Here is a 14,735-nt window from a genome sequence, read left to right as displayed (position 1 = left end):
TCCTCTTGTCCCATCCTAGAAATTATTTTTGTGCTTTGTGTTCATTGGATGTATAATGTTATCATATTATTAGTAATAAATCAACCGTTTATTTGACTTTCATGATGGAAATTACAATTTCGTCATACGACACATAAGTACAATCATTAAAATGCATTTTATGATTTCGCGTCGTGTATTTTTAATATAACTAATAAGAAAGAAATTATTTAACAATGTCCAGATATACCAGAAAAGAATGTTGAATAATAAAATTATTGCATTTGATTATATTTTTTAATTATCTGCGTTTTGGCCAAATAAAAGCATATGAAAAAAAAAAAAAAAAATTATTATTATTTTGAAGGAATGGGATTTAATTGAATGACATTTAAAATTATTTAATTTTCATTAAAAATTAAATAATTATTATTATTTGAGTTTTTATTATTATTATTATTTGAATTATTTAAATAATAATAATAATTATTATTATTTTTAATTTCATTAATCAACTATCTGAAGGAATATATCTGATTTAAAGTATCTTATTTGAAATCTTCAGACGATTATTATTTGGCGATTAATTTTCATATAATTATTTAATTCTAATATAACAAAAATAAGATAAAGTAAAAGCAAATTAACGAATAACTTTTTTTAGATACGGAATGGGACGTATGGGAACTTGTATAGGACAAGACATTGGTATATCTACATCATTCTGTTCAATGTACGATTGCAAAGCTTGCGTTAGAAATTTTAGATTTCTTAGAAGCAGGCGATTGTTAAGATCAATATTTGTTTTATAATTGTTCCAGTAATTGAGTTTCGGATATCGAGAAGGATAAAAATCGTTTGGAACTTTTCCGTACGAAGTCTCAGCTAGTTTTTTATTATGCTCGTCAATTATTAATCGCTGTATCGGGTTCGCTTGCGAATTCTGATAGCTTGGGTGAACTAATGATCGATGATCGGAAGATCCTTTGATTTGGCTCGGCCTTGATCCCGATTTCATGATCAAGTGTCTAACTCCGTGCAAGATATCCTCGAGAAATTCCTTCGGAAGTGAGGTGACACTCATGCCCCATTGATCAACCAAATCGTGCTTTTCGTCTTTCTTGCCTTCGGTATGCTCCTTATTTTTCATCGATAGTCGGAATATATTCTCTAGAAATTCCATAGGCGGCGACAAAATGCTCATACCCCATCTACCAGGCTGAAACGATCCTCCATGATTCAGCGGTCTCCCTGTCGCATCCTTCTCCCCCGCATCGTCCTCCTCCTCCTTGCTCTTTCGCGTCAATGGTTTCGTCGTTACGATCTTCTCGTCATGCCTCATCATACTGTCTTTGCTGCTTTTCTCTTTATCATTTTGAAGGAGATTGGGTTGTCTAGGATATTCCTTCACAGGAGATTCTTTAGAATTATTCTCATAATTTAAATTCTCATTGCTATTTGAATATTTCTTGATATTTCTACGCATATTATCAGAACTAGATTGAATTTTCGATTCTTGTGAGATCAATTCTTTAGAATGCGAATCTATTTTGGAGGTGACCGAGCGATCCTCTTCAAGTTCGCTTCTCGCGCAATCCGCCACAGTTGTGGTCTCTGCGTCGAATGGATCTTCCTTTATATCAGATATTTCGTAGTCCTTATGTCGTTGATGAGACACAGCGTGTGCCTCTTGAATAATTTCTGCGGACGGATTCTCTACGCTCGTATTCCATAGATCGAGTTTTCTATTTGATCCATCGATATTTGTATCCGCAGATTGTAACAAGGAAGAATCGTGGAGATCTTTCACGCTTGCATTGTCTTGATCGATTGAAGGTTGTGCGAGTGTCATCAGAATAGTAGGATCAAGTTGCTGTTACAAGAATAATTATATATATAACAATTTTTTTTGTGAGTTTAAGACTTACACATGTCTTACTCTTATGTTTTTTTATCTTTTTATAAAGTCCGTAAAGAGCACTGCTTTTATGATTTTATACCTGTGTAAACAATTTTTAGAATGATGTTTAAGTTATGAGAAGAGTTTTGCACAAAGCTAGTTTTACATAAAACAGATTTATGACTATATATTACAAATAAACTCTGAAAATACAATATATTGATTAACACTAATTATTTTATTAATTGATTAGTAATTTTATTTTTCTGTTTAATTATCTTTAGAGATATTCTAATAATTTGAATTTTTATATAATTTTGTTCTCTTTACATTTTCATCATATTCCGCATTTTTCCTCCTAAAAAAAACATTGGTGTATAAAATATATAAAAATTATTAATAATATAAACACATTATAAAAGTTTATAATATATATGATATTACGTCATGATACGAGAACTATGAAGTATATCAAAGAATAATTTGTCTTTGTAGTCTTCTTGGATACTCTGTATCACAGTATAGTAACGTTAAAAGTACATGTGCATTAACGTAACGTTATCTCTATAAAAAGAGCAATTTCCTTATGTTCTCACCGTGATCGATTCATCGTTCGTAATTTTGTTCGCTCTCGTAGTTTCTTCGACATTGTCGAGGGCAAGTTTTTCGTTCTCGTTTCTTTTGTATGGTACCCATTTTTCTCTCTTCTGTCGGCGGCTTATCTCTTGCATTTTCTTTATCCACGGATCCGCTATCCTGTGTTCTGGATTCTCGGATTTTGTAAATTTCATCCCTGCTTTTTTCTCCATCGATTCTTTCCTGTTCGAAAATAACTAGCTCCGTTTAATTTTATTTGCAATTATCTATTATTCCATATAAATTGTCTCGTTTAAAGATTTATTTATTCATAATTTATAATTATTATTTCTCGCTATAAGCGAGAAAATGAGTAAGTATATATCGCGCCTCTTTTCATGATCGTTATAAAAAAAATGATTTGTTGAACAGTTTTATGATTTATCTAATTCTTGGAGAAAGAAAGAGAGATTATATTTTTTATATTGTTATGTATTTTTTTAAATCTAAACCGCAAGATCTTTTAACAGAATAGGAATTAAAATGAGAATTTTATAAATATTTTGTGCATTGAATGAACGCAGTGACTGATCGCGGTTTACCGGAATACCTCAGGCCATAATGCTCGGGTGGTTTCCAGTTGTAATTCGGTAACCACTGAATGTTGTTTCTCTGCCTTGAAACCGCGAGGTTCTTCTCGAGCTGTCTCGAGTCAGTATAATCTGCAAACAAGACAGTTACTGTATACTTGGCCCTAAAGGCGAGGGTTAATCACCGCACTTGGTTACACTTCGAACATATAATACGAAGTAAATTGGACCATTTGAAGAGCTAGGCGTCCTTGTCAAAGAGCCACTTAATGTATCTTGCCATGCGTCTCCTGGCTTCTTCGTTCGTCAAACTTGAAGATATGTTAATTTTATGCCAAAGTAACTATGCACTATATACGTTTATTAAACTTTAATTACGTCATTAACAAATACATAAATATTAATTTACTATAGCAATTACATATTCAATTTGCAATTTGAATACTCATTTATTATCTATCACAAGATATTTATCAATTATCATTTATTTATGTCGCTGAATTTTTATCATCGTTTATTTTTTCTTCTTTTCAATTTATTTTATTTATTTTTTTGCCACTTTAATTTTTCAAAAAATGTGACTATATGCATTCCAATATTTCTGGATTTAATTTTGAAATCTCATTGATTAAATACAGTGTTAGTATAAAAAGATTGTTTGCGCAGCAAAGCGTGAAGGCGATAAATACGGGAGGGAGAATGAAATTCGCGTAACACGTGCTAGCTCGTAAACGTACAATGAAACGAGTCGCTTCGGCGATATATAGTCAGGTCGGAGCTGCACGTTCTCAGCCGCAATCGGAGCACAGTTTAACGATATTTAATTGCCAGCGAGGCACGGATGGTAATTGAAAAGATAAAAGCGTAGTAAAGCCGGGACCATCGTCGTTCCCCCTTCCCCAATATAGAGTCCATTCGCTGGTATTTACTTTTGATTCGTCAACTGTGCTCGACACCCGATGTACACGCGCATATACGGATGCACGTATATCATTTCTACGGCTATTTTTCATCGTATTCTATTTCATTTATTTTGTTTTGCGGGAGAACTCTAGCTATCAAATCACTTCGATGTTATAGAAATATTTATTCTTGTCTAGTTGATTTTAACTGAAATTAATTCTATATTCGACAGAAAAAAAAAGATGAGTTTAACTCGGAGGATTCATGTTTTTGTTTAAAACGGAGTGACATCGTTTCACGCTATACTATCATGTTAATTTTTCCACTTTTTGCTATTATTTTTTTCAATAATTTTTTAATTACACATATATTTATATATATTATAAATTTTATTTTATTACTTATATATACTTATATAATATTATAACTTTATTATTTTTTCCAAGAGGCTTTAATTATTACCGGTAATTATCTAAAATTACTGGTAAAGGTGATTATTTAAAAATTAAATTTATCACATAACCATCTGTGTTAGTAATTATGTGTATAATTATCGTATAATTACACATAATAACCAATTAATTAAATTTGCAATGATATAAATATGTATATATGAAAATATGTTTATACGCGAATCTTATAAAAGTATTGAAAATTATATTTCAACTACAAACGAGAGAATTGCGCATGGTAGTGTAAAAAATATAATTTATAGATATATTGCCCCAAAATATTTCCAGGACAAAGTAGAGAGCGCTAAAAAGATTTATGGCGCTAATAAAACGCAGGCTAGTACGAAACTCGTGCGATTTCGACGTAAATTAAGAATGGAAAGGAAATTATATAATCCGCATTAACTCGCCAATAGGGGTAGCACTTTTAGCAGAATTTAATTTATTTCGTGACACATACCGAACGCTCCAGTACTGGCGGTAGAATTAGATTTTGGGTGCGCCAGCTTTTGTTGGGGGAAAAAGCAACTTTACCCTTTGATGCTGGACTACGGCACGGAGTAAACTGTAATCTACAAAGTTAGCACCGTATTTTGAGCGGATCGATATAACGAGCTGAAAGTATCCGATAGCTTTTATCGGTGCACGAAGATTGCATTCGGCCGCGACTTTTATGCGAAACGTTCCGCGATTTTGGCCGGCGCGTTACGATCGCGATACGATTCGCGCCGGAAATAGAAAATCGATGCCGTCCATTTCGAGCGGATTTAAGTTTATCTGCGAGGTTGACGTCATAGAGCTTAAGTTTAATTGTCAGGAAAGATCTTTGTTGGAAAGCAGTGAATGTCAAATAAGTAAATGAATTTCGTTTATCGTATATCGAAACTGTCAAATAATAGTTATGTCGAAATAATAGCTATGATGACTTTATTTGTATGCTCTATATTCAATGCTAAATATTAGCCATCTAATTAATAAATTTGCTACACACGGTCATCCAATTCTGATTTTTTTTTTTTTTAATGAATATTTACAATCTAATGCCAATTATAGGCTATTGATCAATTTAATCTCGGTTTAATGAGAATTGGGTTAGATATCTTCTCTCTTCATCACTATTTAATAGTTATATAATAATATATTTATTAAATATTTTTATATATCTGATTATTATAATTAAAATTCTATCAAAATAAAATTTATTTGAAGTTAAATGAAAAATAAAATGTTATTGTGTCTGTCTTTATACATATGAGAAAATTTTATATTTTTACACACATTAACATACGTAAACAAATGAGACAGACATGAACAAATTATAATGATTGATTTATAATGATATTTTATACTGATCAAATCTGTAGTTAATGCTGCAGAAATTAAAATAGAGAAAGGAAATCAGCGTACGCAAGCGTTCAGAGAGATAGCGAGAGATCGTAAACTTCGAAGATATATTTAGCTCACGGAACATTTGCTACGGTGTCTGAGAGAATGGAATAAAGCGCAAACATATGTTTATACAATTTATCGTATACAGACAACACGCTTTCTGACAATTCTTTGTGTCTCTGTGACAAATAATCTGATCAAGATGCCAGAATAAAAATGGCAATTTCTGGTGTGATTCAGATATATATAACAAGATAAAAATATTAAATTATCATGACCGTATAATCAGCGTACTCTTTATACCGTACCGATAAATATTATCAGCCATATCGGATGTAATTCCTCTGGATAACAATGACGTGAAAGGATATGGAAAAAAGATCATCGATAATATTATCGTGAAAGTGAGAAAAGCGCTCTGTCCTCTTTCCGATCTTTTGCCTCTGTAATCACAATGCGATCCTTGATCGATCCGTCGAAGCGGATAAAGATAAGAATTTCGTGTTACGCCAGTTACATGGCTTGAATCGATTCTTGTTTTTTTTTGTTTGGCTTGTCGCTATGTCCAACTGTTACGTCGTAAATCACAGCGTAACGATATAGCTATGATCGTAATCCTTTTACCGATTCTTTCCATCTACATGTCTACGATAATTTTAATTGCGCGATAATATAATCTTGTTTTATAAAATCTGTCTGCGCAGATTTATCTCGAGTCGAATAACTTCTGACAAAAAATTTTCAGAATAATATTATAATATTTGGGGATGTGTTACATGTATATTAAAATATTCACTAAAAACCAAAAGTGATATTATATTAACAAATTTTTGATACTATATATCTGGCACAATTTAAAATAATTTGTATGATATGTTTCAAAATAATTTTTCCTGTTAAAAAAAAAACACAGAATTTACAAAAATTTTATGATTGTTGAAAAAATTATACGGTTACTAAGTTTGTTATTTATTTTTAATGTGTCAAACATGATGTCTTACATTTCCCATACAGCAATAAAACATTGTAGCAACATTGCGGCAATTCTGTGCTATATGGATTTTATTGTTAATATTGGTATTATTGTATTAATCGCGCGCGGTCATATATTTCTTTTGCTCTTTTCACGAAACAAGACAGTACTTCTTTTTGTTATATGTTAAATTTTATCTAACATAATAAGATAAAATAAAAAGTTTAATATATATATATATATATGTATAAAGGAGATGTGGTGCTCACCTTCCGAATTCTCAGCCTGAACGAGTAGCGATAGGAGACAGAATACAAATACCGCAGGCACGAACAGGTGGTTACTATGGCTGATGGCCATTTTGTCCGGTAACATATGATATACACATCACGTATGTACATATACCGGTGATCGATTGGAATGGTGGGGCTAAATTTATTATTCATGAGCGAACCCCGTTACGATAATTCTCTCCACTTATAGTTATTCTAGAAGTTTTCAAAGGACGATTGGTATCTATATCAATTAATCGCGATCTATTTGCGAATTGTGAAAAGATGATGCGAAAAATTTATAAAAATTATCTCTCTTTAAAACTTTCTAATTAGTAAAAATAATTATAGATAGTCTTGAACAAACTATTTATTTGCGCGAGGCATCAAATAAACAAAATGATAACATAATACGAATTATTCTGTATTTTCAAAACTTGATTTACATATCATATATACAAATATTGACAATTTTGGTAAATTATCTTTCTTTATTAAGAATGTGATTATTATATTTATTATACGTTAATTTGATTATACGATAACAAATGGTTTCAAATAATTAAAAAAAATATGTTTATTATCTTTTTGTCTATTGGAATTGGTTATATGTTATCGACGATAGCATTCATATCAATGCAGGGCCAATATGATCTCGCAAATGGTACAGAAAATCAAAAGCGCCGTATCTCGTTTCGATACGCGTATTGCTTGACCGCATTTTGTATGTCTTAATAAACTATGCGTTCGATTAAAATAGAATGCTTTGTGGCCGAGTAATTTTCATTTTTCTTCGCTACATTTAAGCGAGACACTTCGTGATTCGATTTTTGTAAATATCATCGAGATGCAGATAATGTATTGCTATTTTAAAGGTAGCGATAAACATATCAACAGAAACTAACCGTAAATGGCAGGGGATGCAATATCATGTATATCAATTTTATCGAATAAAATCTTTATTTACCAAGACAGTAATATTTGTGCTGCAACAGCATTGTACATAACAAAATATTATTTATGTCTATTAATGAATATTAAATTTTTTACTATTGTAAACAAAAAAAAAAGTTTATTTTGTCTTTTACATTAATTTGAGACGAAGAAATAATGTTCCTAATTTTGTGTATTTATACGTCAAGGGTATGTTATTTAAAAAATATAGGTTTTCTCTCTTTCTTTATCTCAACAGACCGACTATTAGAATTGATCGAGGAATTAGACGTTTGTAAAGTATAGCAAAACTTTAGTGATGCTATCAATTGAGGTATTTATCGAAGTTGATCCCCTCTCATTGTTTTTCGATTTATTTCGAATCATTTCACATTTCTTTATTAAAAAACTGTTGTTCTTTGTTTCATTCAACTGTTGCATTTCGAGCATTTTTAAAACGATTTGGTATTTTTTCTGCCATGTTTAATTCGCTTGTTTTGCTTTAAGAATCACATTTTTGCCAATCGACAAATATTTTTGACGTCGATTTTTAATTTTTACCGATTTTTATTGGATAATTCATGTTTAATATCACTACTGTTATCGATTATTTTTCCAAAATTGTTATAATTTTTAATATCTATGTCATCCTTCATTTTATGAAAGCCTTGTTTAAGAATACTTTTGTTTTTATATTGATTGCCACCTTTTATAATTTTGAAATTTAATTTTGAAATTTTCTTTTTATTATTAATATTATTTATATTTTGTCCAATATCAGATTGATTTGTCGTTGATATACACTGACATAAATTAAAGTCATTTTTAGTGCTCTTAAAATGTAATTAAAATGTTAGAATTTATATGTCTGTTAATATGCGGATAATTATCTCCGTTTGAAATCTCTTCCGATGAGTGTAACAGTACGTTTGTAAAAGTACGATTATCTTTTTCGTTTTTATTGATTTAATTTTTTAATTTAAAATTATTTTGAGAAATTTCTTCAATTTCTTCAGAAACATGCTTGGATTTTATGTTTGGCACAAAAGAAACTTGTGTCTTTTTTGTATTCTTTGAAAATTTTGAAAATGGATATATATTTGATTTTGTATTAACATTTTCTTTGGTCTCTCTTGACGTCTCAACTAGATTCTCTGTTTTGGATTCACTCGGTATAAAAGCGATTTCGTCTTTTTTACATTAACATTTCTGATTTCTAAATCATCACGATCTAATTTATTTACATTAGAAGTTGTGCCAGCATTAGAAATTAATATATCTTTTTTCGTTTGATATCCCGATTATAATGAATCCTCATATGATTTTTTAATATATGTGCTATTTTCTCCTACATTATTCTCCTTCTTGGACGATGTCTTCTGACTTTCAAGAGAGTTTCCTCGATGCTTCTCGTAGTCAGGCGATGTGAGTTCATGCCTGTCACGAGTCCATTTCTTGTCTTTTGCTATAAGCTTTGCGATTTCGGTCGCATCCACGTCGATATCGATAACAATTTCCTGAAGTGGGTTTTTATAGACTCGACAATCCCATAGCGATCTAGTCCTGAATTTGATCATGTCAATTTTTGCGATTGCCTCCTGAATTTCGATGATCAGTGCACGAAGATGTTTTAAAGAAATTTCGTTGTTGGGAAATGTCAAATCGAAACTGACGTTAACTTTCGGTTGCCAATTTGATGATGAATATTTACAAACCGCTATATCAAATAAATTAGTATATAAAATTTTATTACGTTTATAAATCTTTTAATCTCGTAAAACATAATATTGTAATCTAACATGAGTGCGTAAGTGCAATTTAAATGAAGCTTGTCAAACATACGCAGATATGCTTTATTACTTGAAGTTTTATATATATGTAACATTAGAACATTTTTTTTTCTTTATTACTACATATATTGATATTTTAATCCGCTAAAAAATAAAAAAATAAAATGATTTTTTAAAAATAAAATTTTATTTTGTTTATATTGGAAACATGCGCGATTTCGAAGTACAATAGGAAATTGTCTATGTGACTAGTGAACCGAAATGAGTTTGACGTACTTGATTTAAACAATAACACTTGTACAATAATTTCGAATATTGCAATATAGATAATGAATATAGAAATTAAATAATACTATTATTCTTAAAGTTAATTTAATACTAATTTAGTATGTAAATATATAATTATCGTGAAAGAATTTTATTCTTAATTCCACACAGTGTTCAACTTTTAAATCCTATTTTACTAGAAACCTCTCTTGTGAAGTTATATGAAGTAAATTTAGTTTAGAGAATAAGCTGTCACACTTTTCGTTTGATTATTTACTACGATCGAAGGGAAAGCCCCTTGCGCGTGAGCCGAGTAATTTTGCTGCCTCGATTTTTTAGCGAGATATCGGAAGTTTCTACTGCTGCTGTCGGTGACACTCGATTTTGTAGAGGCAAACTTTCTATCTCCGCGATGCAGGAGACCCTGCAAATTTAAATTGGATTTCATTGTAATGACACTCATTGAGCCTAAATAAATTAAAAATCCGTAGAGACTTTTAGTAGTGCAATTAAACGAGGAATTAACGTATAATGAATCAGTATATATTGTCACGCGAAGATAAACTTGTATATACGAATTTGATGAGGGACACGATCTGTGCAAATTTTAAACGTATGTACAAGATGTCATGAAACATATTACACGTTATGAAATGTAATATTTTATCTAATTTTACTAATTTTTTTTATATAATTTTTTAATAATATTAAAAATTTTATATAATTTTTAATATCCGATATTTGTATAGTGATACATTGAGCAGAATTAAGAATAAGATTTTACAATGTATGAATTATTTATTAAATAGCAGAGAGATAAAGTTTTACTAACCTTTAGGAGAATCACTGTAATGTGTACTGCGATGGATTGATACTGCAAATGAGATTATATTATATATTTTAAGAAACAAGAATTTTTTCCTTGCTAGATACAACATATTTAATCTATGGCGCTATGAAAGAGTTAATAGTGTTTAAATGTAAGACGCGTATATCCGCGAATATTCAATTTATGAATTATATTTAAACAAGCTAAAAAACAGTTTTTATACTTACTATCATCAAACAGTCTGTCTCCGGCAATATCTTCGTCAGAGAATTTATTTAAAGCTGCGCCATATATTACTGAAACATAAAAAAGTGTTTTTACCATCGAAGATATATATGAAGAAAAAAAAATTAATTTATATATATTATAAAATGTGTAATATGCGCACATTTGTTGTGATGCAAAATATTTTTGCATTATAAAAAAATTCATTAGTATAATTTATAAAAACAATAGACTTAAGAGACGGTCCACTCGGAATATCTGTAATAAAAAGTACAATATATTTTTATATATTTAGAAATACATGAAATTTTATTTGAGACTTTACAGTGTGTGTATGTGTGCGTGAATAATATGCTACCTGGAATTATAAGATCAGCGATCGCAACAAGCGCCAAAAAATAAGCAACTGCCATGACAGTATAAATTCATACCACTACGTGTATGATACGATTTGCTACGATTCGCTACTTATATTCCATCCGAACTCACAATTTTTTATTGTCGCATGGGGAGATGCATATTTCATGAAACTAAACCTAACTATAAAATTAATTTATGAGTGCAATTTTTGTCGTCTAGCAATAAAAATTGTCGTTTATTGTTGCAAGCGATGATTGATACAAGATATTAGCGGAGGTAGTGCACAATATTTTTCTTTATCATGGGATAACTCATAAGTATATATTGGCGCATATGGATATTTGATTTTTACGAAGAAACTCAAAGTGTCACTTCGTATGAACGATTTAATTTCGTTGCGACAGACGATGCATTAAAACTCGAGGAGAACGATCACTTTTATCGTCGGCCGGGTATAAAAACCAGCTTTGCCTTTCAGTGCCGTCGTCTCGTTGACAGTTTTCATTAAGTCTCGTAAAATATTGACTGTGGTTTGGCCGATCTGAAATTAAGCGAGTCGATCGAGTAACAGTCGATGGGTCATTGCCAATGTAACTCGACGATAAAATTTGCAAGCGGTAATCGTGCAAAATATGTGGCGCGCTAAATTGTCTAATGGGATTGAATGTAATAATTTATCGAAATTAATATTGCGAGATGATTCGACCGCGAGCGGCCAAATAATTGTAATGATGATATGTGATATAATTTTCAGGAAATTAACATTATCATTACACCAGCGACTGTTTCAATATATTACAAGCATATAATACCATTCATACTATGTTAAATGCAGTTATCTCACGTTATATTATAGTGAAAAATATAACTATATACATAATGACAATGAAGCATATAGCGTAGAACGCGTTCGAATTTTAACTTTTAAATTTATAACACATCTCTAGAGTTAGCAACTAAATATTTAAATTTATTTAAAATAATTAATGGATGTGTATGGATGAGAAATATGTAGATCTGCATAACTTGTTATTAATATATATATATTAAAAAAATAATTACATATGAAAGTAAATATAGTTAACTATATATTTTTGCTTTAAAAATGACGTGTTTTTGCGAGTTATTTAATCACAGTTCTCGCAGTACATTTACAAACAAGCATTTATTTCTTTATTATACATTGTGTCACGTTTAACTGTTGTTTTATTTATCATAAATACCGTGACTCCGATACGCTTTATCTTTTGGGAACAAGTAATGGTCACCATATGCAACTACGGATGAGATGTCATCTTGGATTTATGAAGCGCCGTGATTTTACAACGACATTTTGAAATTTGCAATTTTACATGACTGCGCAATAACGTATACGCCTCGATAATTTCGCTTAAAATATACGCTTGTCGTTAGTTTCGGACAGTTAACCAATGTTTCGTACAACCAGTTGCAGTTTTGTACAACAAGATGTCTGCTTGTAATGTCCCCAATATAATTATAATTATATTTAGAAACCGAAAAGCAAAAATTACTTGTTTTATAGATTTCAGGGAGAGAGAAAGAGGGAGAGAGAGAGAGAGAGAGAGAGAGAGAGAGAGAAAGAGAGAGAGAGAGAGAGAGAGAGAGAGAACCTTCTCTTTCACATTTGCTTTGCAAGCGATAAAAGATAAATTTAAGTTGTAATAGTTTCGCGACGTCATTGATGAAGTACCGTATTAATTATCGAGCGCTCATTATATAAGAATTCCTAGCTGGAGGTGAAGAATTACACGAAACAGCGATTGCAAATGCCGTTTGTAATTAAATTGAAATATAAGAGAATTGCTACGAGATTAAATTTAACACAAACAATTACATTTAAATTAATCAATATTTGATAATTTAATATTATAAAATTATGATTGTTATTATAAATTAATACCTGTGTTATTGAATAATCTAATTATTTATCAAAACAAAGAATTGAAATTTTATAATTTTATCACAATATTCAACTTTTTAAATATTGGTTTCTTTCTTCCTCTTTTGCGACATTAATTTTTTTATCATTTAAAATCGATGACCAAATTGATTTTCCCTAATTTTTCTCTTAATAATTATATGAGCGCTCATAGCGTTTTTATACTTTTAACACTAGATTTTAAATGTTTTACCATGATGATAAATCAACTAACGAATGCTACTATTTCTTTTTCAGCCGACTATTTTCGGAACAGTAGCCTCGGATCTGAACCCCAAGGATGGAAATAGCCGAAAGGTGAGCGTTAATTTTTGAATTTTCCTTATTATCTTATCAACTGCATTAATAATTATCATCGCAAGAGAGAAAAGCATTTAAAGAGCGGTGATAGAGAATAACTCCTCTGTTGGGCAACGTCTGTTGCCGAGAAGGATTCTCATCTTTTGGATTTACATCATCCCAGAGGGAACCTTTCCGGAAACCTTAATGAGTAAAAATTGCTGCTAAGTTGCTGGCTCCGCTCTGCTAACCATTTCGAAATAAAGCGGCTGGCTGCGCTAATTAAAAGTAACAGCGCTACTAAGTGGTTCATCCTAGCCGGTAGTTCTTCCTCTCGCGGGGCTAACACACTAAACCTTGCAAACTTTCCCTTTTCCGGCCATTTGCGCGGCACCCTAATCGTAGAATCATGCATAACGAGCACTCATAACTATGTTACTATTGAAATATTTAAGTTAAACAACTTGAAATATGTTTAAAAAATTTATCGCAAATATTAATGCAACGAATGTTTTAAAATTTATAGAGATCATAGAGTTTATATAAGATTGATTATTTAATGAAAAAATAAAGTTTCGAGAAAGGGAAAACGGATTACATCGGTGTTTGATAGAAAATAAATTCTTTTTTGCATCGATACATTACTAGACGTATTTTTATATGTAATGAATATTCACGCAGATGATATAATAACTCCCTATAAAAGATAAATAGCAACTAATCGTATACGCATGATCATTAAATTCTCTCTAGGCGATACTATTACCAGATGAACCGATAACGCTGTGTTAAATACTTGCACGTATATGTATTTTAATTATGTTATCAATTAGCTATTAGCCACCAGTGATTGAAAATTTAGAATAATTTTCGAATGATTGGAACTGTTTCGATTTTTATAGACACATGTATCGAGAAAATAATCTTTAAGTATTCATCACATAAGGCTTATAAAAGTCCTCTTTTTATCTCTCTTTCGAAATGCATATATTGCATTAATTTATTGCTATGTTAAAATTTCTATCATTTCAAAGTTGCGTCGCTTTAAAAATAAACGA

General features: G+C 30.7%; 2 protein-coding genes across 3 annotated transcripts in view; one reads left to right on the top strand and one right to left on the bottom strand.

The window, feature by feature from the left end:
• LOC138934289 (uncharacterized) overlaps positions 1-14,735 on the top strand; it is a 255,240-nt gene that overhangs the window by 84,911 nt on the left and 155,594 nt on the right. For both annotated transcript variants that reach the window (XM_070297922.1, XM_070297915.1), the window contains exon 3: positions 13,636-13,695. In XM_070297922.1, the coding sequence (XP_070154023.1) occupies positions 13,636-13,695 (60 nt within the window). The remainder of the gene's footprint in view (positions 1-13,635; positions 13,696-14,735) is intronic.
• On the bottom strand, positions 623-7,137 carry LOC138938882 (uncharacterized). Its single transcript, XM_070306244.1, has 4 exons — positions 7,032-7,137; positions 3,066-3,177; positions 2,476-2,698; positions 623-1,852 (listed from the first exon to the last, which is right to left on the bottom strand). The coding sequence occupies exons 1-4, from the start codon at positions 7,135-7,137 to the stop codon at positions 623-625; spliced, it is 1,671 nt and encodes a 556-aa protein (XP_070162345.1).

Source organism: Polyergus mexicanus, unplaced genomic scaffold, assembly GCF_030449975.1.
Source record: "Polyergus mexicanus isolate NDT 795.1 unplaced genomic scaffold, iyPolMexi1.0 SCAF_1, whole genome shotgun sequence".
NCBI lineage: Eukaryota > Metazoa > Arthropoda > Insecta > Hymenoptera > Formicidae > Polyergus > Polyergus mexicanus.
The sequence above is the reverse complement of the archived record's forward strand: the minus strand, read 5'-3'. Positions and strand labels throughout refer to the sequence as shown.

Coding starts and splice junctions, on each gene's coding strand:
- LOC138938882 (XM_070306244.1), bottom strand. CDS start 7,137: ATGTTACCGGACAAAATGGCCATCAGCCATAGTAACCACCTGTTCGTG. Junction 3,178..7,031: donor TCAGGCTGAGAATTCGGAAG/GTGAGCACCACA, acceptor TCTTGTTTGCAG/ATTATACTGACTCGAGACAG. Junction 1,853..2,475: donor CGAACGATGAATCGATCACG/GTGAGAACATAA, acceptor TTCTTGTAACAG/CAACTTGATCCTACTATTCT.